Genomic DNA, 24765 nt, shown 5'->3' on the forward strand with positions numbered 1-24765 from the left:
CTTTCCACTCGATTAAATGCCCAACCCCCCACCACCACCATACGCCACGGGGAGGGCACTAAATTTTGCCCTACGTGCACAGGCCTGTACAGTGAACGTTGTCAGGCTGTTTGGCACTCTGGCTAGCCACTGTTCTGCCCAAAACTGGTGCCCACCTTCAAGCAGGTGTAACCACCATTCCTTTCTTGCCCCTCCCTCCAGTGTTGCTGAGGAAGGCAGTACAGCACGAGCTGCTGTCCTGGTTTAGATCAGCCAATAGCAGAGAGCAGGACTTGAATCTGGGACTTCCAGGTCTGCACTGGCATCGTAACACACTGGGCAGGATTTTTGGGTCATCGGGTGGGCAGGCGGGCCCAGGAGCAGCCGGGAAACGGCCAGTCACCCGCGATCGGCCCCCCGGCTGCCAATTAACGGCCAGCCAGCATGAAAGTCGTGCTGAGAAGCTGCTGGGATTGGGGGCGGGAGGAGGGCGAGCGCTGAAGTCAGCACAGGCGTGGGGTAGTACGCAATGAAAGCCCCCTGAAGATAGAGAGCTGCCTCGGGAAGCTGAAGTATTTTAAACTAATGAATAAAGTTTTTAAAAATCTGGAAAATATGTTCCCGCAGCAACTTAGTCAACTTAACATGTACCTTTCAAAAATTCTGTCCAAAATTTTAATTTTTTTTTAGTTTCGTTATGGAAACCTCATCTCGCCAGGGGATGAGGTTTCCTAAAAAAAAAATTTGCCCGCCCGCCAACTGTAACATTGAACGGGCAGTGAGAATTACAGGTTGATTAATTGATTAATGACCTTAATAGGCCTCTTAATTATCACCGGGCACCCTCTGGACTCTTGCACATGCGCGATGACCTTGGGACGCTCACCTGATGTCGTTATGTGCTGTTTCATGCTCGAGCTGAAAATCCTGCCCTCTGAAGAGTGTCTTTGCCCAGTAAAATGGTCATATACCTATCATCTGTTTAAACAATCCTGCATCTGGGTGTACTTCCTGCCAGTTTTTTTACATTATAAACTCCTGTAGCCTATGAAGGTAGCAGGGAAAATGGGGTCTTCAGTTAAATGGGGAGATGAGAGAAACTGGGTCTGTTCTCCTCAGAGCAGAGAAGGTTAATTGTAGATTTAATAGCAAAGTGTTCTAAATCAAAGTATTGATAGAGCAAGTAAGGGGAAACTATTGCCAGTGGCAGAAGGGTCCAGAGGGCACAGATTTAAGGTAAGTGGCAAAAGATTCAGAGGAAATTAGAATTTTATTTTTGACACGGCAAGTTATCATGATCTGGAATGCGCTGCCTGAAAGAGTGATCGAAGCAGATTCAGTAGTAACTTTTGAGAAGGAATTTGACAAATGCTTGGATGAAAAAAATTTGCAGGGGAAAGAGTAGGGGATAACTTTTCCAAAGAGCATGATGGGCCGAATGGCCTCCTCTTGCACCATACTATGATTCTATGAATTTCCAATGTAGGTTTGTCATGCTGTGGATATGCTGCAGTGTCACCACAGGCAGAAAGGTGTACTTACAGTGTAACCAATTTAAATAATCTTTGTATTCATATTTGTAATGAAAATAGTAATATAGGGACAGGATGTTTGCTATTTAAAATAGGACTGAAATACCTCTGTATGCCCTGGTCCAATTATCTCCTACTTGTTAACCTCCCTTTATCTGTGGATTACCTCTGGTCTTTACTGAAACGTTGTGGGAAATCGGCTAGTATTTTATCAAATCTTTATTTTTTGCAAGCTTAATTATTGTTGCATGTATAACTTTATACAGCGTTGCAATTTAAAAGTATACAAATCATTTGAAAGATGGAGACAAACTGTCCAGCTGCAAAACGTCCCGGACACACAGTATCTCCAGGCCCTTAATTGAACTTACCCAGTATTTACTTAACACCAATAAGATTGTAGTTTTGTAGCCTTAGAAGGATATACAGTAATGCTGTAGCACAAGAGCAATACACTGTGCCTTACTTGCAATATTGTTGCCACCCTAATAAAACTGCTCATTCTTTGAATTACTATCAGCAGTGCTATGACAGATAATATTTTATATTTTTTTTTAATCATTCGTGTGATTTGAGCATCATTGGCTAGGCCAGCATTTATTGCCCATCCCTAATTGCCCTTGAGAAGGTGGTGGTGAGCTGCCTTGAGCCGCTGCAGTCCATGTGGTGTAGGTACATCCATGGTGCTGTTAGGGAGGGAGTTCCAGGAATTTGACTGAGCGACAATGAAGGAATGGTGACATATTTCCAAGTCAGGATGGTGAGTGACTTGGAGGGGAACTTCCAGCTGGTGCTGTTCCCATGTATCTGCTGCCCTCGTCCTTTGAAATGGCAGTGGCCTTGAGTTTGGAAGGTGCTGTCTAAGGAGCCTTGGTGAGTTCCTGAAGTGCATCTTGTAGATGCTATACATTGCTGCCACTGTGCATCGGTGGTGGAGGGAGTGAATGTTTGTGGATGGGGTGCAAATCAAGTGGGCTGCTTTGTCCTGGATGGTGTAAAGCTCCTTGAGTGTTGTAAGAGCTGCACGCATCCAGGCAAATGGAGATTATTCCCTCACACTCCTGATTTGTGCCTTGCAGATGGTGGACAGACTTAGGGAGTCAGGAGGTAAGTTACTTGCTGCTTAACCTCTGACCTGCTCTTGTTGCCACTGTATTTATATGGCTTGTCCAGTTCAGTTTAACTCCCAGGATATTGATAGTGGAGGATTCAGTAATGGTAATGTCATTGAATGTCAAGGGGCGATGATTAGATTCTCTCTTGTTGGAGATGGTCATTGCCTGGCACTTGTGTGGTGTGAATGTTACTTGCCACTTGTCAGCCCAAGCCTGGATATTGCCCAGGTCTTGCTGCATTTGGACATGGACTGCTTCAGTCTCCTGAGGAGTTGCGAATGATGCTGAACATTGTGCAATCATCAGCAAATATCCCTACTTTTGACCTTGTACTGGAAGGAAGGTCATTGATGAAGCTGCTGAAGATGTTTGGGCCAAGGCACTACCCTGAGGAACTCCTGCAGTGATGTCCTGGAGCTGAGATGACTGATCCCTAACAAACACAACCATCTTCCTTTGTGCTGGGTATGACTCCTGTTTTGCTAGGGCTCCTTGATGCCACACACTGTCAAATGCTGCCTTGTTGTCAAGGGCAGTCACTCTCACCTCACCTTGGGAGTTCAGCTCTTTTGTTCATGCATGAACCAAGGCTGTATTGAGGTCAGGAGCTGAGTGATCTTGGCAGACCCCAAACCAAGCATCAGTGAGCAGGTTATTGCTAAGCAAGTGCCACTTGATAGCACTGTTGGTGATATCTTCCATCACTTTACTGATCATTGAGAGTAGACTGATGGAGCGGTAATTGGCCGTGTTGGATTTGTCCTGCTCTTCGTGGACTGTACATACCTGGGCAATTTTCCACATTGCTGTGTAGTTGCTAATGTTGTACCTGTATTGGAATAACTTGGCTAGGGGCACACCAAGTTCTGGAGCACAAGTCTTCAGTGCTATTGCGGGAACATTGTCAGGGCCCATAGCCTTTGCAGTATCCAGTGCCATCAGCTGTTTCTTGATATCACATGAAGTGAATTGAATTGGCTGAAGACTGGCATCTGTGAAGGTGGGGAGGTGGGGACCTCTGGAGGTGGCTGAGATGGGTCTTCCACGCAGCATTTCTGGCTGAAAATTGTAACAAATGCTTCAGCCTTATCTATTGCACTGATGTGCTGGGCACCCCCATCAATGAGGATGGGGATATTTGTGGAGCCTCCTCCTCCAGTGAGTTGTTTGTCCACCACCATTCACGACTGGATATGGCAGGACTGCAGAGCGAAGATCTGATCCGTTGGTTGTGGGATCGCTTAGTTTTGTCTATCACTTGCTGCTTATGTCGTTTGACATGCAGGTAGTCCTGTGTTGTGGCTTCACCAGTTTGACATCTCGTTTTTAGGTATGCCTGGTGCTGCTTCTGGCATGCCCTCCTACACTCTTCTTTGAACCAGGGTTGATCCCCTGGCTTGGTGGTAATGGTAGAGTTGGGGATATTCTGGGCCATGAGGTTACAGATTGTGGTTGAGTACAATTCTGCTGCTGCTGATGGCCCACAGCACCTCATGGATGCCCAGTCTCGAGTTGCTCGATCTGTTCGAAATCTATCCCATTTAGCATGGTGTTAGTGCCATACAACACAATGGAGGGTATCTTCAATGTGAAAACGGGACTCCACAAGGACTGTGTGGTGGGTCACTCCTACTGATGCTAATGTATCTGTGGCTCTCCCAGTACTGATGGACAGATGTATCCAGATGTATCTGTGTCAAGTAGGTTGGTGAGGATGAGGTCAAGAATGTTTTTCCCTCTTGTTAGTTCCCTCACCAACTACTGCAGACTCAGTATAGCATTTGCGGCTTTTAGGACTTGTTCCGCTCAGTCAATACCAATGAACCAGTGCTACTGAGCCACTTTTGGTGAAGAACATTCAAGTCCCCACCCAGAATACATTCTGCGTCCTTGCCACCCTCATTGCTTCCTCTAAGTCACGTTCAACATGGCGGAGCATTGATTCATCAGCTGAGGGAGGGCAGTATGTGGTAATCAGCAGGAGGTTTCCTTGCCCATGTGTTACCTGATGCCATGAGACTTCATGGACTCTGGAGTTGATGTTGAAGACTCCCAGGGCAACTCCCTCCCAACTATATACCACTGTGCCACCACCTCTTCTGCCGGTGGGACAGGACAAACCCAGGAATGGTGATGGTGGTGTCTGGGACATTGTCAGGAAGGTATGATTCCCTGAGTATGAATAAACTAGGTTGTTGCTTGACTAGCCTGTGAGACAGCTCTCCCAATTTTGGCACTAGCTCCCAGATGTTAGTAAGAAGGACTTTGCAAGACTTGGCAAGGTTGACAGGGCTGAGTTTGCCATTGTTGTTTAAGGTGCCTAAGTTGATGCTGAATGGTCCATCCGGTTTCATTCCTTATAGACTTCGTAGCAGTTTAATACAACTGAATGTCTTGCTCTGCCATTTGAGGGCCATTTCAATGTGTCAACCACATTGCTGTGGGTCTGGAGTCACATGTAGGCCAGACCAGGTAAAGGCAGAAGATTTCCTTCCCAAAGGGGCATTAGTGAACCAGATCGGTTTTTACAACAATGGTTTCATGGTCATCATTAGATTTTTAATTCCAGATTTTTACTGAATCTGCTGTGGTGGGATTCAAACCCTGGTCCCCAGTCAACAATTTCAGATCATGAACTCTCTCCTCCATCCCCACCCTCTTTCCGATCCTCCTTTTTCCAATAATTTATAATTTTTTACACTATATTTTTTTCTTTTCCCTCCTATTTTAAAATTTATTTTGATCTATTGTTTCATCTTCACGTTTTAGCCCATTCCGATCCCTTCCCTCCATCCCACCCCCACTAGGGTCATCTGCCACTAGCTTGCTTCCCTCAATGTCCCCCATTAGCACATTCTTTAGATAGTATCACCACCATCAACACCCCTTTGTCCTTTTGTCTATGACATCTTTGGCAGTCTCTTCTTGGCCTCCACCTGTCAGTGGCCCCCTATCCAGTTCTCCTGTCCCACCCCCTTCTACCAGCTTATATTTCATCTCATTTCTATATATCTTAGTTCTGATGAAGGGTCATACGGATTCGAAACGCCAACTGTATCCTTCTCCGCAGATGCTGGCAGACCTGCTGAGTTTGTCCAGGAATTTTTGTTTTTAATTCCCCCGAGCATTACCCTGGGTTTCTGGATCACTACTCCAGTGTCAATACCACTGTGTCACCGCTAAGCCTCTCCTTAGATAATCTGTTATGGCATTGCTCACATATATGAAACAAAAACATATAGAGACATTCCTTGGCCAAACTGTAATGCAGAGTATCTCCCTGACACTTAGACTGTCCACATTTATTATGGTTCGCTGCCTAAAATGAGATAAATTTGCTGTTATCAAAGCAGTCAGTTTTATAGGTGCTGTTTATAATGTGTCAAGTATGTTGGGTATTTTGGGCAGTACAATAAATACTTACCCTGTATTTACTGATCAATCAGTTGTTGTTACCTTGTTAAAGTGCTTAGTGATCAGATTCTGGATGAGTCTAATTAGGGGCAATTTAGTGTTTTTAGTTTAGTTAGATCTTGGTTCTTACTGACCACCTTGTAAAGTGGCGTAAACGCTAACATGTGTTGTATAAACAGTGGGGACTGGGTTTTAATTAGCGCCTGTTGTCGATGGAGCCTGATGCCTTCTCCTGTTTATCCAGCCCTGCAGGGTCTCATGTTGAATGGTGCAAACAGCTTATAGCTGCTACTATCTCAACCCAGCTTTCAACTGCAGCAGTGCCAGACAACATCTCCATCTCGAAAGATTATAGGGTAAGTGATGTTAGTTTAAACTTGTGACACCTGCAGCCTTGGAATCTGTTTCTCTCAATAACTCACTCTCCTCCACTTACCTCCTCTTCATTGTACCCGCCACCCCCCCCCCCACCTTGCCCTGTTCAGCATATGAGGTTTTATGTGTCTATCTAAGTGACAACTCGGAGTTGTGTGAGGATAGCTTCTGAATTATCCCTCCATCTGTCTAACCATCTCCCTAACACAATGCCCCACTCTGCCCGATGATTTAGACAACAGGGAATTTGCTGTGTGGAGAGTGATTAACATTGTTTCACTCTGGCGTTAGTACATCCAATGTGTTGTGACAATAGTCTGTTTTATATACAATTTTTAAAAAAACGTTGAAAATAATTAGTGTCTTTACTGCACAAATGCTAAAGATGGTAAAGTAACTAACTGACGGGTTATGCAGATTACGCTGCATATTTTAGATTGATGTGCAGAAGTTCAGCTCATTGGTGTATATAGTGTAGTGGCAGATCTTTGAGGAAGAGGAATTTGCAGGGTTATAGACAAAATGTGGGACAAAGCACGATTTTCAAAGAGGCACAACCCGCTGAATGGTCTCTTTCTATGCTGTAACTTCCTAGACTCTGTCAAATAGTGTAATCATGAAGGGCCTTCTAATCTAATCTAATCCCTAACACAAGAGGCCATAGAATAATAAGATTGAAGGATCCAACCTGTGCACACTTTCCCTTTTACCTAGGGTGTATAGGTTACGAAAAATCTTTTATGTGTAATTTGTTACCAGTGTAATTCTCAACCAGCAGGAGATCTATTATAGAGTCTCAAACACAGCATTGACGTGATCAGCTGATATATAATAATGGGCTGAAAGCTATCATCTCCATTGACTGAAAGGAAACTGATAGGTTTGGATCAGGATTCAAGACTGTCATTTATTATATAACTATACAGATGAGAGCTCGGATTATTTGTGTTTTGGCATTACAGAAGTAAGCGTACAGAAATCTTGCAACAGAATCTGTTGCTCAACAAGCATTTTTACTGTGATACCTGGTTGAGATACATGTGAAAAAAACAAATTAAACTTTATGACTAGCTCGTCCCTTCAGTTCAGATCTAAATTTTCTAAAGCCTTTAATATTTATCCCTGAATTGCTGTATCTTTATATTTATGTCTGTTGTTGCATTCTGATGATTTATCAATGTATGTTCCCTCCGCTCATTCTCTTTGGAATAGATAGTCACACGTTATCCTCTGATGCTCTTGGTGTTTTGTGCAATTCATACCTATTGTGTACCGCCCAATACTCCATCTCCGACAGCGGGTCTCATTCTGTACTGCCTGGCTTGATTGTAGTTTCACATCATCTTTCATGTCATCTGACCTATCACTCACCTTTATGTGGTTTGTCTCTGAGTCTTTCCTGAATATTTCTCTGTCCTCATATTTCTCTAATAGTGACATTACTATCAACTACAGGTTTCCGTAATAAACCTGGATTGTACCCATTCAGCTTCTTGCAAAGACAACATTTCCTTATCCCGGTTTCTCCATCACACTTGCTCTGATGCCTCCACTTTCTACCCTGGAGCTTCTGAAGTTTCTGAGTTTTTTCAGTAGCCATCCCATGATGATCAGGAGCACCCATTCCATTTCCTGAGCCTCTGCGCTCACTTCTTCCCCCACCCCCATCTCTCCAAACAAGCAGCAGCACCAGGGGAAGCCCTTGAGGCTGATCATTAACTCCACCAGCCGCCACATTCACCAGATCATCGTCCACAATTCCACCACTTTCAGCAAGGTCCTGCTACCAGGCTGTATCATCCCCTCCCTCCCAACCCTTCCCCTGTCCACTTTGTAGTGAGAGCGTTACCTCCAGGATACCTTATTCTTCTCCACTGGCATCATCCTGTGTAACTACAGATGCAACAGCTATCCATTTATCTCCTCCATTGTCCAAGGCCCCAAGCTTTCTATGTTAGACAGCAATCTTTACGAACCTTTACATTATTCTTCCAATCTAGTGTTCGATAGCCACTGCTCATGGTGCAGTCTCCTCGGTACTTGTTCTAGTCCTTTGTCACGATTTGAATATTTATTGCTTCTACCTTTCTGCCCTTTCTTCTGTTTCTTTTCCACCTAAACAGCTTATTTTTAATTTTTCAGATCTGATCAAGAGGATGCATCCGGGAGAGTAACTTGTCTTTTCTCTTTACAGATGCTGATAAACATACTCTGTATTCACAGCATTTGTGGTTTTAATTTCTAATTTCCAGCATTTACTTTTGTTATTTACTCTTGTCTCCTGTCAGTGAGTCAGCTGCACCCTCAGTGACAGACTCTAGCGCCTGTACAGCACCTGTATACTTGGAGAGGTTCCTCTTACAGACTGTTGCAGCAGACGGAGCAGAACTTGGGACACGCTCTTCCCCACAGCAATGGTAGTTTCACAGTGGGATGGCCAATGAATGCCCATCTCCGCTGTCAAATTGAAGGGGTCCATTTTTAAGGCGTCCTTCAAAACAGGAGTTAGGTCCTGTGAATATGAAAATTAGGGTGCTAACCCCCTGTTAAAGAACCCCCTTAACAAATTAGGTATTGATGAGTGGCGCAGGCTTGGGGCCTACTCCGCTCAGGAATTATTAGTGGTCCCAAAGCAGAGCTAATTGTTTTTTTTTTTGAATGACGCACCTTCCTGTAGAGCCAGGGGGAGCAGAAATGGTGCACTGAGTCGACAGGCATTGCAATCGTTTACCCTCTATTTCAGCCCTCACCTAACCGTAGCCCACCCCTCTTATTACCTCCCACCACCCCTTTCATGAGGGCCGCTCTCGTCGAGGCAGACTTCCTGAAGTGTCCCATTGGGTGATGTGCTTCTGATGATTAAACCAACTGCTCACCTCAATTATTCAAATGAGACCTAAGGCCCAATTTCCCTCGATCTTAGGGCCGCCTCTGCAGGTCCAGGCCTAGACCGGAAAGCAGGCTGAGACCAGCTATCTTTTGCAGCTGCTTTCCTCTCTCCTCACAACACTCCACTTGGCAGCTTGTCTGTGGGGCGCCCTGACTGCTCATTTGCACAGGTCGCAAGAATCCCAACTACAGAGCTGAGGAGTAATGAATAAAAGTGGCCACACCACCTTCATGCCTGCCTGTGGTCTTAACCTGGAAGCTGTTCGGCGGTGGGGTCGTTTGGGGGGGGTGGGGGGGGGTGATGATTGAGGCCCATGAGACGTGACATCAGAGGATTTGCTGCCAGTGTTACTCTAGTTCCCTTTCTTTAATGTTTCATTTTCTTTGCTCAAGCCCTTTATCCTGCTGGATAGGAAAGCTGCTCCCAAGCTTCTGGCAGTGCTGCTGCTGGAAGGAGAACAAGCAGTCTGAAGCGGTTTCTGTCTTGTGCTTAGTGTTCATCGTCAGGAACTCTCTGTGCAGGGAATTGCGAACAACAGGCCACACCCTGACTCTCTCTGTCTTCCAGTGCCTTAGAGTACTGGCATATTTAAGCACTGTGTTAACCCAGTTTGTATGCCGCTGGGAAAGCTGTATGATCACAGTGCGCAGCAGGACTACCACACAGATCAAAAGGAGCACAGCCAAGCTGCCTGCTCTTGCCCTCACTGCTACATTTATTTAATTCTGCGAGCCCCTTCTTAATTATTTGTGCTAAATCGATGACTATGGTACAAAAGCTACAAACCACAGGAAGCTGCAGACTTATATTGTGGATTTCACTGCATAGATCTTAATAATGTTGTTTTATTTCTGATATTGGTTGATTGTGATGAGCAGGATTCAATGGTGGGAGACTTTGACCGTACCAAGCTTCTTTTATTGATTTTTTGTTAATGTATTTTAACTAACAGGTTTTCAGAAGGCCTGATCTAAGGGTAAGGATGAAATGAATCAGGAACACAGCAGGCTTTTTTCTTCCTGTTTGTCTCTCGTACTCTGATGCAAAGCTTCCAGCGTGTGTTTGGCCTCATTTTTCTTGTTTTTTTTTTTAATGTCAGTACAACCTTTACATCTTTCACCTCCTTTTAGTGGAGTGGGTTTTTCGACTTTTGCAATGCTTATTAAAAATGCCGTTTACCATGTGTGTAGCTCCGTGGCAATTGGCAGGGTAAGGAGTTTGCTCTCATGCAGTGTCACCCCTGCTCCAAGATCATAATTTTTTAGCTGATCTCAACAATCCCCTCGTCCCTGAAGTTGAAGCCCGTGGCTCCGATGAGAATCTGGCTCTCAAATATTGTTTGCTTGTCTTCCAAATCTCTTATGAATTTTAATTTTGAAACGCTGATCGTGTCGACTGCTGTTAAACAAGCGTGGAGCCATTTAAACTGGGCAGTTTCAAATGGTTATGTCCGGGGAACCCCTGTTTAAATGCAAACACAGCCCAATGAGTCACACTGCAAATATTGACACACTCCTGCTGATTAAGGGCATAGGGTTAACACTGAGGAAGATGGTGACAAAATACAAGAAAATGTTCATTAATCTGCAGACTGGGTGTGTAATTGCCAAATGAATTTCAATAGATCAGGTGAGGTGCTGCATTTCCTTAGGGAGAATAAGGAGGTAATGTACTCCTCAGAAAATAAGAGTGTAAATGGAGTAGAAATGGTATTGAGGGGTATAGGTACACTGATAACTAAACCTAGGCACAGTTCAATAAGGTTGTGAACATAGCAAAGCATGGGGGCTTATTTCTAGAAGGATTGAATTCAAAAACACAGAAACTATGATAAACTTGAATGGAGCTTTTGTTAGACCACAGTTGGGAGACTGTTCTGGATTGCACATAATAGAAAGGATATAGAGACATTTGGAGAAGGTGCAAAAAAGATTTACTAGGATGATACCAGAGAGGAAAAATTGGAAAGACCGGTTGAGGAGTCACCTTGAGGGGCCTTTAAGATTATGAAAGAGATTGATAAGGTGGACATATGGAAGATGATTGTGGGATGACCAGAACTAGGGGCCATACATATAAGATAGAAATTGACAAATCAAATTGGGAATTCAGGAGAAGCCTCTTTACTCAGAGAGTCGTGAGAATGTGTAACTCGCTACCACAGTAGTTGAGGCGAAAAGCATAGATTCTTCTAAGGGAAAGCAAGCATAGACACCATCAGCATGGACAGTTTGGGACAAGTAGCTTGTTTTGTGCTGTATGTTTTATATTCTTTTCAAATATTGGCACTGCCCTGTGACCCTTATTGAAAATATTGACATCCTCCTGGTGATAGTCTCTCCAGATACTGACAGTCATATAAATCTTGCAAGATCATTGGCACGCTGCCTGAGACCTCCTCTCCAAGTATTGGCACAATTGCTGAAAAAAGAGACATCTAGGCTTTTCATCCTGCACTCATAAAGGTACTGAGAGGTGCAAGATGAAAAGCTCAGAAATATCTCCTTTTTCAGCAATACTCAAGTTCTGTTCTACCAAACGACTATTGACACAAAGCAATGAAATCACCCTGCCAGGACTCCTCTCTCTCGGTATCGACATGCTGCCCATATTTCAACTTCTGGAAACTCTGGGTGTGTGACGAACCGTTCAAAATTCTATTGACTTCGACTGGACCATAAAATCCACTGGTGTAAAATTCTGCCTTCGCTGTCAGTTATCCAAAGAATTATCTCCACAGAACAATTTCTGTATACAGCAATTAGATAGATACAGGTAAATGCTTAAGAATTGGGGTGTAAGAACAAAGAGATTTAGAGAATACATGCACAAATTGTTGGGTATGTTGAGATAGTGGCTAGCTGGAATTCTGGGCCCTATAAATAGACACATATAGCACAAAAGCAAAGAAGTTACAGCGAACCTTTACAAAACACTGGTTCAGCCTCAACTGGAGTACTGTGTACAGTTCAAGGCACAGTCCTTTAGGAAGGGTGTTAATACCTTGGGGATTGGTACCAAATAAATTTATTAGAATGATTCCAAAGATGAGAGGCTTCAGTTATGTGGATAGATTGGAGAAGCTGGAATTGTTCTCCTTGGAGAAGAGAATGTTGCGGAAGAGATTTGATAGAGGCTTTCAAAATTGAGGGGTCTAGACAGAGTAGGTAGAGAGAGAATTTGTTCCCGCTGACAGAAGGGTCAAGATCCAGAAGGCACTGATATCCAGTACTCACCAGGCTAAAGAACGAATGACACATCAAGTTCAGATCTGGAATGCGCTACTTGAAAAGGTGGTGGAGGGAGATTCAGTCGAGACTTTTAAGAGATTTGGATAAGTACTGGAAAAGGAAAAAAAAAAATCATGGCTACGGGTAAAGGGCAGGAAAGTGGGATTAGCTGGATTGCTCTTGCTGAGAGCTGGCGTGGGCTCGATTGGCCGAATGACTACCTCCTGTGTTAGAAACATTCAATGATTGTCTAAATTATCGAGACTGTGCTGATGGGTTAGTTCGAAATGGATAATGTCCCTTGGAGCCCTGGGATCCTCCAGTGTATCCCAGAACCCACAGACCCCAGTTTTAAAACCCAGGATTTAAGTGGGAGAGTTAGCCAGTTTTTCTAGCAAACGCAAAGTAATTGAGTAACTCAAAACCTTGTACCTTTGGAGCAGAGATAAAAACTTTTGAGCCAACTTCCTTAAAATGAATATAGTCAGTAAATATTATGCACTAATTGCATGTTATACCGTAGGGTTATCACATGTTGTACACAGGTAATGCCAATTTATTCCCAGCACCAGCACGCCACAAACAGAGAAGGCACACTGAAATCTACTCTGAAGGGAGATGTTTAAGTGTGTAATTAGGGAGGAAAGCACTCTTCCCTTTTCATTTCTCTAGCCTCTTTTTTATTCATTCATGGGATGTGGGCTTCGCTGGCTGGGCCAGCATTTATTGCCCATCCCTAGTTGCCTTTGAGGTGGTGGTGAGCAGCCTTCTTGAACCGCTGCAGACCATGTGATGTCAGGGAGGGAGCTCCAGGATTTTGACCCAGCGACAGGGACGGAACAGCGATATATTTCCAAGTCAGGATGGTGATATGTTTCTAAGTCTACTAATACAGGAAATTCTCTTTTAATTCAGCCCCTACCTTTGTTCTCGGTGTTTTAGCATTTCCACATACTAACACTAGTTATTGTGACAATCTTCTTCCTTTTTATTCATTCTTAAATGATCCTTTATTCCCAGAATAAAAAGATATTTCTTATAAATGATTGGCGTGCATAAATCTCATCATCCAGTCTCCATCCATGCTCTGTGTATAAAATGTGGAATTTCCCTTCTGCACCCAACATTGGTGCAGTGCAGAGTTACTGAAAGGTGGAGTTGGCTCGAAGCAGTGAAAATTGGGAGCTGTTCAGGTCAAAGGTTCTATAGGTTTCCCTGTTTAGCGGAAATTAGGCCAGAGGTAATTATGAGCAGTGTTGTAACTTCAACTGTTTTTTTCAAAGCAGGTAACATTCACTAAGAAACATTGTGCGGTGAAATACAGCTCTCAGCCTATGAAGGTGCATTGTGGCATCATCGAAAGCCAGTTACAGATTTTTAATAAAACGGTCCATTGTAATATTGATTAAGATGCTGGCTTTGTGTTTATTGCAATAAGATGTGTCGAGTTTTACCATGGAGCACATTTCAAGATGAAACAGTCTTTGGGATAAAGGTGAAGGTATTAATTTTAAATTCTTCTCTCCATTTTAAAGGGCTCTGCCATGGTGACCCTTTTCATATGTCAAATAGTAGATATAAAGATATCTGTGAGGGATAAGAGTTCAAATTACAGACCTTTACGGAGGTAATACAGCTCTCGGCTGAAACATTGAATTTGGCTGGTTAACAATAGGAAGGGCATTAGCCGATGGTGAGGGCTGTGCTTTAGAAACCATTTTGGTACTTTCAAGTTGGTTGCTTCCTAATGGATTATAATTATATTTGCTGTTTCTACAGTGCCAAACTGGGATATTAGGCATTGCTAGTGACTGCCCTGTGAAAGTAGTGTTGCTCAGCCCTGTGGTATAAGGGTCTGGCACATATAGGGTTATTGTGGGACTGAGTGCAATACCGCCCACACAGTGGTGTAAGATAGCACGTGACCCAGAGCCATTTGAGTGTTGGACAGAGCCATGTGTATCAGCAAGCATGGAGATTGATCCTAGCTTTTACCCTTTACTGTATATTTGTAAATAGTTCTACGAGTCAATAAAGACTTACAGTTAACATATGTATGACTATGAGGACTTCTTCAGACCTACCAGACTGTAACCAACGCCCTACAACATGGGGGCAGCTTGTGGAAAAACCCAAAACCTCACAGAAAATGCAGAATAAAGCTCAAATACTAGAAGACTGAGAAAAAAATGTAACAAAGCAGCCTGATCTGAAAAGAAGCTCCATAAGCAGTGGTGTAGAGGAAAAATTTCCAAGAGAAAGCTCCAAAGAAAGGCTTGGAAGCTGAAGGCAGAGATTTAAAATTCCTTATTGCAGCAGCAGACTCCATTACATCCCCTTTGGAAGTCCAATTTCAAATCTCAGAGAGCAGAGCGAGCTCCAGGCTGCACCAAATCCTGAAAAATATTGAAATAATTCAGAGTCAGAAATGCAGTTTGAAAAAACCTGTTGCAAAAACCCGATCCTCGAGTTTGTGCGCTCCAAAAAATTTTTTATGAATAATCAATTGAATACTCTGGGAGAGTCGTGACTAAAGGCAAGCAAAAGTCTGGATCAGACAAATTTGTGACTTTAAACATAAATGCTGAGCAAGAGAACTCTGCAGGCAGCCCTTCCAGGCAGCCATTGTTGAATTTCTTTTTTTTCCAAGCTGAGTGCGATCACCATTCTAGTGGAGCCTGGCAACCGCGGGAAATCCCTCTTTCACCAAGTGAAAGGCGGCGCCATCTTGCTCAGAAAGATCTTAGAGCAGAACCTGCACTTCAAAAAATTTAACCTTGGATCGGAATTCCGCACTTCCAAATCAATTCGGACTAATCCAAGTCGCAGATCAATCACATAATTGGGGATATTGGAGGAAAAGATTCCTAAAATACAGCATCACTTCAGGTTTAAACGAAAAGTTAGAAGCTAAGTAAGTTAACACGCTGCTTTACTCGGTAGGCCCGATTGTAGACAACATCATTGCAAGACAGGGAGTCATTGATTCATCTGCTACTTTTGAAGAAGTATTAACATTTTTTGACGTTTATTTCAATCTAAGAAGCAATAAAATACTCGAGCTAAATTTAACCAGCAAGTCCAGCAACCAGGAGAGCCTGTTGATTCATTCATCAATGATCTGTACAAGATGGCGGAAGGTTGCGAATATGGAGACTTAAAATCAGAACTCATCAGAGACAGAATAGTGGTAGGAGGCAGCAGACCATGTACTCTCTGACCTCATGCAAGCGAGGAAGATCGAATCCTGGAAAAGGCATTCCAGATAGTTAGGCAGTCAGAACTCCGTGAGCAGCACAGAACCATTTTAAGAGGAGAAAATAAACTGTGGTGCAGAGGCAAACCCGCAGTTCAGCTGTTTAAGCAACAAAGACACAGGGACACTCCAGGCCAATGAAAGTGATACCCAAACCATCCAGCAGAGCGACCATGTCAACACTGTGGAGCAAAGCGGACCCACAGGCGAAAGCAATTGTCCTGCAACTTCAGCCCAGTGCTTTCCATGCAACAGGATCAGACACCACAGCAAACTCTGCAGGGCCAAAACTCTGAAATGCACAGAAGGCTCAAAGATTGTGCATGATATGAGACTGCAAGCCTGGGAGAGACACATAGCCATGCTTCTTGGGTGAGGTCAAAGATCTTGGTTTCTTATTTTGGAATGCAGATGTTTCCGTCAGTGGCCATTTAATAAATTTTTATGTTAGACACAGGAGTCAGCGTAACAGCCCTATTGGACAAGGAACCATGGCTAAAAGACTTCTGGCTTCGAACAATGGATGCACCGCTCTATGGGCGTGGAGGAATCTGACTTCCGGTCATAGGCGTGATTCTGAACCCACTAAGATATGGCGGCAAACAAATCGTTGAACAGATGGATGTCATCCATAACCAGCCTTTCTCTTGAGCAGAGGTGTCTGTGTAGCCCTGGACCACCTCAAAATGGCAGAAGATATCAAGACAGCCACTGTGATTAATTATACAAAACTGCAAGCTCCTGAGCACTCAAACAAAAAGAGTGTCCTGACCAGATCTTCAGCTCTGAACCGTCTTCTCTCTTTGTGAAGCACATTTGTCCATTCTTGTTACAGGTGTCAGAAAACCTACAATGGTCAGACCAGCCGACCACCCAGGGGGTAACCACGACACCTCCAGCGGAGGATGTAAAAGAGAGCAATCAGCCGTCTGATGAGCCTTAACCTCTGGCTCCGCTGACGGTACAGCAGGTCAACACTGCAACCAGCGAACATACACCGCAACTCCCAGATGCTGGAACCTGGTAGCAGCCATCCATTGCCAACAATGAAATGCAGAGGTTAGCATACCAATAAACCTGACTCTTGTCTGGCCACAGAAGAGACAGAGGACATGGCCATGACCCACATGACGACAGAGTAAATGAAAAGAGCAACAAGGAGACGAGCACTATGTTTGTCCGTCCCGCAAGAAATGAATTAGAATGGCAACCAACGCAACAGCCGGACCAACCAAGTGCGGTTCAACACGAAGAAATGGATGAAAAGGTAACTGGATGCCAGCTCACCCTCCAAACCAACAGACAGAACCAGAAGCGACAGAGCCTACCCATCCTCCGAAAGTGTGCGAACTACATATGGAAGGGTTATCAGGCCGCCCGACCACTCTGAACCTTAGAATTCAAGGACCTGAAGGGGGGCGATGGGGTAGTGATAATGTATTAGTAACAATGTAAGAAATAAGGTAAACTATAATCATTTAAATACATTGGATAAAGACTTGGGCGGTGGGGGTGGGGAAGATGTAGGATACGTATAGGGTTAATGTGGGACTGAGTACAGTTCTGCCCACACAGTAATGTAAGAGAGCACATGACCTGAAGCCAGGGTCAGTTGAGTGTTGGACAGAGCCATGTGTACCAGCCAGCATGGAGACAGCTCCCAGCTTGTACCCTTTACTGTTTATCTATAAATAGTTTTAAAAGTCAATAAAGACTTAACACGTATGATTACGAAGACTTCTTCAGACCAACTGAATTGTAACTGCCAACTTACAATAAGCCCTAGGATAAGCAATGTTCCAATTCGCCCAACATATTTCAGATTGAATAGTGGGCAGGGAGGATATACTATCTTGATGCCCTGGGCATTCTATTTACTTGTCCTGACAAATGTAGTAGAATGGCTACTGTGGAGTCCCACAGGGGTCTGTACTGGGGCCTCAACATTTTACAATTTACATCAATGACTTAGACGAGGGGAGTGAAGACATGGTAGCTAAATTTGCAGGTGACACAAAGATAGGTAGGAAAGTATGTTGTGAAGAGGACATGAGGTTGCAGATGGATATAGATAGGTTGAGTGAGTGGGCAAAGATCTGGCAAATGGAGTTTAATGTGGGAAAATGTGAAGTTGTTCACTTTGGCAGAAAGAACAAAAAGCAGAGTATTGCATAAGCGGGGAACGGCTGCATAATTTTGAAGTGCAGAGTGACCTAGGTATTCTAGTACATGAGTCACAAAAAGTTAGTATGCAGGTACAACAAGTAATTAAGAAGGTTAATGGAATGCTATCCTTTGTTATGAGAGGGATTGAACATAAAAGTAAGGATGTTATGCTTCAGTTATACAGGGCATTGGTGAGACTGCATCTCAAATACTATGTGTAGTTTTGATCTCCTTATTTAAGGAAGGATGTAAGTGCATTGGAGGTGGTTCAAAGGAGGTTTACTAGATTGATACCTGGAATGAATGGGTTGTCTTATGAGGAAAGGTTGGACAGACTGGGCTTGTTTCCACTGGAGTTTAGAAGAGTGAAGAGTGATTTGATTGAAGTATATAAGATCCTGAACGGTCTTGACAAGGTAGACATCGAAAGGATGTTTCCTCTTGTGGGTGAGTCCAGAACTAGGGGGGCACTGTTTTAAAATTAGGAGTCGCCCTTTTAGGACAGAGATGAGGAGAAATTTTTTCTCTGAGGGTTGTGTGACTTTGGAATTCTCTGCCTCAGAAGGTGGTAGAGGCGGGGGTCATTGAATATTTTTAGGGCAGAGTTAGATGATTTCCTTGCCTAACAAGAATCTAAGGTTATCGGGGTTAGATGGGAATGTGGGAATGTGGAAATGGAAACACAAGAAGATCAGCCATAATCTTATTGAATGGCAAAGCAGGCTCAAGGGGCCGAATGGTCTACTCCTGTTCCTTTTTCTTATATTCTTTTGTTCTTATTCTCCTCATTATCAGTTAACTGTGGTCCTATTGTTCAGTCAGAAGACATCATGGCAATCTAAGCATGTTCATGCACTAAATGATTGTGAAATTCGAACATTGCTGCGAATGCTGAAATTCCTGATTTAATTTCATCATTGAAAGAGAACCTAGCAGAATATGGAAATGCCATTGTGAGATTTAGTTTAAAATCAAATTGTTTACAGCATTGTGGACGGTTCTCTACTGTTACAATCTGATTGTTCCTTAGAATGAATACAACCTGGGAGTAGAACTTTGACTAATAGTAGCTTGTAAATACGATTGTAGCCTTTAGCCTGATATTCATAGCAAAGGAGTTGCTTCTATTTACACAAAGCTGTCTAGTGTGCCTTCCCGATGTTATTTATAAGATGCGATAAAGACCCGGTTGTTGCTTTTCTGTTCAGGTTTTAGAACTGCTCAGCATGCTCTGGAATCTGGATTTATGTTTCCAATTCTTGCCCATTGATTCTGAAGCTGGCCAGCAACAAAATCCATCACATGATCTTGTTGATGACGCAGTCCTCACAAACCGATGGCTTAGAACCCTCACACACCTAACAGCAAGGCGATTATAAAATGTCAAATTAAAAAAAAACAAGACACTGAGACTTTTGAAACGCAGCAGCATTACGACCAGAGCACATAGGCACATACACCGGTAACAGTTCCAGGTCAAAAGACAGCAGTCTCCCAATTCATTCCATATGTACAATTCACGCTATTTCCCACCACATTTTTGATTTTAGTCATAGATGTAAACTGCTCAATGAAATGCTTTACTTAAAAAAAAGGATTACTTTCTGTGTATTATGTTTTTTTTAAAAAGAAAGGAAATCTATAGAACTGCTCCCTATGATGCGCGCTTGCTCTTCCCTTTGCTGTAGTGTTGCATGTCAGTAATCTGTAACATATGTTGCCTCTCACCTTGTGCATGCTTCCCCCCAAACCTGTGCTTCTCCCACTGCTGACGTTGATCTGCAGGAGAATCAGGATGGACGCAGTGGGTCCTGTCATTCTGATGCTGACCCTGAACTGGGTGTACATTCCTTGGCAAGTGATAATTTTCTTCATTGAAAACGTGTGATTTTTTTTTCCACCCCCCCCCACCCCCCCCTTCCCTTTTGACCTATAGCTGAGAGTACAGACTTCAGCTAACCAGCACCTACCAATGAATGAATTGCATGCAGGTATTTTAGTTTTCTAAACAAAACAAAAAGCCATGTAGGCAAACTGCTCTCTCATTTCAGATCACAAGTACTGGTTTTGTGTCGCATGATTCTGTGTTCTCACTCCTTCCAGTAGGGCAGTGCTACTCTGAACTGGTCGGGTTCAAACACGGCTCAAATTGTTTACTTTTGCTACCTACCGTACTCTAGTTACAGTTAAATGCAACCACGCTCATCGGATTGGTAGTCGCTTTCCAATTATAACATCACAAAAAATTATATATATATATTTTTTAATTCTGGAACCCGTGCCCCAGACTAATGTGAGCTGCTCTTTACAAAGCAGCTTGCCTTCCAATTAAGGTTCAGATTAGCAATGTTCGACAGTGTTACTAAGACAATTCATTAACCTTGCAGTGCTTTCTAACACGGCATTATATAAATGTGTATGTTTGTGAAATGGAATGTTCATTTATTATAAAATGCTTCAGTAAGGTAACTCATTAGCTTGATCTAATGGAGCAATTGGGCTGCTTCGTAATAAAATTCGACACAGCTAAGGCAAAAAGAAACTGGCTTGCATTATTGTGAGGTTTTGCCTGTTCATCTGCATTCACACCATGCAAGAGCATGTTTAATGTTAATTCAGTTATGCTAAATGACTGCAGGCACTATGTAAATTCAGATGTGTTAGTATTCTGTGTCTTATCCACAGAATGGGCTGCAGTCATCCATCATCATAGAAAAATCAGAAATGCTAGTATATTCTGTCAGTAAACTGGCAAACAAAGATTTACACACTAGAACTGTGAAAGGGAAATAATTAATCGAGGTGAATGTGGACTTTAGTTTCGAAGCATGTTTGTGAACCTAGGGCCGGGGTTGGGGGGGTGGGGGCGGGGATTGGGGGGGTGGGCTGCCAGTAGGGGGAGCCCCAGAGTGAAATCAAGGTATATGGCCTTTAAAGTTGTCGTGCCACTTTTGATGGCTTTGTCATAGAAAGCTGTGACAAAGTAAAATGCACAATCAGCCGTTTACTTAGTTTGTAATCTGTCAGGAACCACTTGTTTCAATGCCCAGATTATTTTATAATGCACCTACTGTTTCAGATTAGTCTGAAATATGAAAAGATTTTAATTTGGAATTTGTGAAATAACTTTAATTGAAATTGGGAGGGAGCTCTGACAGGTTTAATTGCCTGGCTCTCCTGTTAGTTTGAAAGAGAGGGAGAGAGAGAGAGAGGAGATGGGGTTGGAGAGATGTGATAGAAAATATACGGAGAAGATGAGATTAGTGGGAGGGCTGTGACTTTAACTGGATATGGTTAATTGTCAGGTGCTAAGGGATGGAAATAAACTGGCTCAAATGGAGGAAGCACCACTCTTTCCGGGGGAAGCTATTAAAGCAATCGGTAAGTGATGACTCATTTTACCTATGCTCCTAAATCATGTTTCAACCTGTTTTTAAAATGCTTAATATTACCAAAATTAATAATAGCACTCTTCAGAATGAATTGACATGCCATATATTATTGGCTACCATATTAAGGGGTCCTAAACTCAAGCGAAGAAGATGGCTGAGAGCTGAGCCCAGAGGCTATTATTTTAAAAGTGTGTTAAGGTTGTTTGCCTCTGTCTTGCTTTGAGAAAATTGCCTGAAGATACCAAAATGATACCAAGTTCCTGTAATAACTAATCAGATTTTTTGCTGTAGTTTAATAAAATGGCACTTTTTTGGATTGTCATAGCCCTGCTGTATCTGGAATATTTTACCATTGATGTTTAAATGTATTGTGTAATCAAATGTTACTCATTAATAATTTATATGTCGATATTAGTTTTTATTTGTGTCCCCCCTCCCTCCTCACTGCCACCCCTTGGTTTTCGCTCCTACTTTCCTGCCAACAGAGAATGATTCAGATATGGTTCCCTAGTACTTACTGAAATCTCTACTCGCCTTCTGAAAGCTGGGGAAGTGCGAATCAACAGGCTATTCAACTGTGATGTATTGAACCCAATCATTCCTGTTTGTACTTCCCAGCAGCAATTGGTGGATAATAAGACCAGGGAACTCCTGGCTCCATTCCTAACCTTGTTCCTCTTCCCCTCACTCCTCCCCCACACCCCCCCCCCACCCCCACCCCCACCAGCCTCCCCTTGCAAACTGGGGAGAGGGAAGAAGCTTATTGCTATCCAGGCTGATGTCAGTACAGACCAGAGAACAAAGCTAAGGTTGCTTGGCCTGTGCAGCTCGTCTACACACTGGGAAGTGCGTGTAGAAGTGGCGTTCTTTTTTACTCATTCAAGGGATATAGGCTTTGCTGGCTGGGCCAGCATTTATTGCCCATCCCTAATTGCTTGAGAAGGTGGCAGTGAGCTGCCTTCTTGAACCACTGCAGTCCATGTAGTGCAGGTGCACCCACAGTACTGTTAGGGAGGGAGTTCCAGGATTTTGACCCAGCGACATTGAAGGAACAACAATATATTTGCAAGACAGGATGCTGAGTGGCTTGGTGGAGAACTCCCAAGTGGTAGTGTTCCCATATATCTGCCACCCTTGTCCTTCAAGATGGTAGTGGTCGTGGTCTAAGGAGCCTTGGTGAGTTTCTGCAGTGCATCTTGTAGATGGTATACACTACTACTACTGTGCATTGGTGGTGGAGGGTGTGAATGTTTGTGGATGTGGTGCCAATCAAGTGGGCTGCTTTGTCCTGGATGGTGTCCAACTTCTTGAGTGTAGTTGGAGCTGCACTCATCCAGGCAAGGAGAGAGTATTCCATCACACTCCTGACTTGTGCCTTGTAGATTGTGGACAGGCTTTGGGGAGTCAGGAGATGAGTTATTCGCTGCAGGATTCCTACCCTCTGACCTGCTCTTATAGCCACAGTATTTATATGATTGCTCCAGTTCAGTTTCTGGTCAATGGTAACCCCCCCAGAATGTTGATAGTGGGGGACTCAGTGGTGGTAATGCCATTGAACGTCAAGGGACAATGGTTAGATTCTCTCTTGTTGGAGATGGTCATTGCCTGGCACTTGTGTGCCACGAATGTTACTTGCTGCTTGTCAGCTCAAGCCTGAATGTTGTCCAGGTCTTGCTGCATTTGGACATGGACTGCTTCATTATCTGAAGTATCTGAGGAGTCGCGAATGCTGCTACAGGGGTGTGTACACCAGTTAAATATTTAGATTTTACAAAATTGAGAACTTTTGTCACCTAGTCCTCTCTCACCCTCGTTGCCCCATTACCCTATCCTCATTTTACCCACTGGCTCCTGAGGCCCAACAATCAGCTTCAAGATCTCTATCCACATTTTCAACCCTCCAGAGTCCTACTCCACAATCAGCTGTCAAGGGATTTGAAGCAGGGGCAGTTAAATGAATTTGAAAAATGGATCAGTCGTGATTTAATTAAAAGACAAAACAGGCTCAAGAGTCTGCATTGCCTACTGCTGATCCTACATTAACCCATTTGGGAGAAACTACTCCAGTGATACGTTGAGGCTTCTGTTTTTGACTTTGGATGATCGCACTCACTTCCAACTCCATTGGAATTGTTGTCCGTTCCCCATTCCCAACTCCTGATTTCTCCTTGTTAACCAATGCTTACTCCCAGTTTCTCCATGCTCATGAAACTTTGCTTCCTCGCTCCCCTCTCCCATCTTCAGAAGCCTTGTGAGACCTTATTTTCTTAGACTGTCTCTTCAGTTTTACTCCTCCACAAAATCCCTTCACGTTGTGGTGTCCCCTTGTGAAGCACTCCTGGGCTGTGTGTGTGTTTTTAATACAAGGAGCACTTAATAAATGTATATTGTTAGATAGTACGACCTCTATACAGGTAGGAGAGAGAGAGAGAGGAATGCAGTAATTCTGGTTTGCCGCCTATGCAAACTGGTTCAGGCAGAATAAAATGGACCGATAATGTTAAGAAATCTGTACATTTACTCCACAGCTAAAGATGTCACGTACATCTGTCCTTTCATTGGGGCCATTAGTGGAACACTTACTGTGACTGAATACAAATTGTACTTCAAAAGTGTGGAGCGGGTAAGTTAAACAAGACTGATGGTGTGAGCTTCATTGTTTAATGAAATCCTGAAAGCAGGCACCAGGGCAGGGTCTTTACATCTCCTCTATGTCTTGGGTTATATAGCACATGTGAATGTTCTGGGATTTTGCATTTATCTGTATGTCAACTACAAGCCCAAATTTGCAGCAGTTTTGTGCTCAGGACTGATTCAGTTAATGAACTGTGCTAAACTTTTCTGAATTCAATTCAGCGGAGAAAATTTGTATAAGGCTGAGTAAATTGGACCTATGTCCTCTGGAGTTTAGTAGAATGAGAAGGGAATCTCATTGAACCACACAAGATTCTGAAGGGGCTTGATAGGGTAGATGCTGAGAGATTGTTTCCACTGGTCAGGGAATCTAAAACATGGGGGCACAGCAAGGGGATAAGAGGCGGATCATTTAGGGCTAAGTTGAAGAGAAATTTCTTCACTCTAAGGGTCGTGAATCTTTGGAATCCCCTAGCCCAGAGGGTTGTGAATGCTCCATCGTTGAATGCATTTAAGGCTAAGATAGACAGATTTTTGGGGTCTCAGAGAATCGACGGATGTGGGGAGCGGGTGGGAAAATGGAGTTGAAGCCCAAGATCAACCATGATCGTGTTGAATGGTGGAACAGGCTCGAAAGGCCTTATGGTCTCTTCCTGCTGCTATTTCTTCAGTTCTTGTGTGTTTTTCCAAGAGATGTCTAGAAGCATGAGGCAGCAATGCCTTGTGCCTTTTCCAACAGGTTATTGACCTATTTTATTATTTACTGTTTTTATTTATTTCCT

The 24765-nt window shown here is 43.4% G+C and overlaps 1 protein-coding gene and 1 long non-coding RNA gene across 4 annotated transcripts in view; one reads left to right on the top strand and one right to left on the bottom strand.

Moving 5' to 3' along the window:
- Nucleotides 1–24765, top strand: part of mtmr1b (myotubularin related protein 1b) — a 71630-nt gene that overhangs the window by 6722 nt on the left and 40143 nt on the right. The window contains exons 2-5 of one of the 3 annotated variants that reach the window (XM_041195690.1): nucleotides 6285–6396; nucleotides 10258–10281; nucleotides 21263–21338; nucleotides 23878–23972. In XM_041195690.1, coding sequence (XP_041051624.1) covers nucleotides 6285–6396; nucleotides 10258–10281; nucleotides 21263–21338; nucleotides 23878–23972 — 307 coding nt within the window. Of the gene's footprint in view, nucleotides 1–6284; nucleotides 6397–10257; nucleotides 10282–19742; nucleotides 19812–21262; nucleotides 21339–23877; nucleotides 23973–24765 lie in introns of all 3 variants that reach the window. The other 2 variants (XM_041195689.1, XM_041195691.1) reach the window with 2 other exon arrangements.
- LOC121282163 overlaps nucleotides 13941–24765 on the bottom strand; it is a 33760-nt gene continuing 22935 nt past the window's right edge. Inside the window, exon 2 of the long non-coding RNA XR_005944007.1 lies at nucleotides 13941–14931. This is a non-coding gene — a long non-coding RNA (uncharacterized LOC121282163). The remainder of the gene's footprint in view (nucleotides 14932–24765) is intronic.

The sequence above is a fragment of the Carcharodon carcharias genome, chromosome 9 (genome assembly GCF_017639515.1).
Source record: "Carcharodon carcharias isolate sCarCar2 chromosome 9, sCarCar2.pri, whole genome shotgun sequence".
NCBI lineage: Eukaryota > Metazoa > Chordata > Chondrichthyes > Lamniformes > Lamnidae > Carcharodon > Carcharodon carcharias.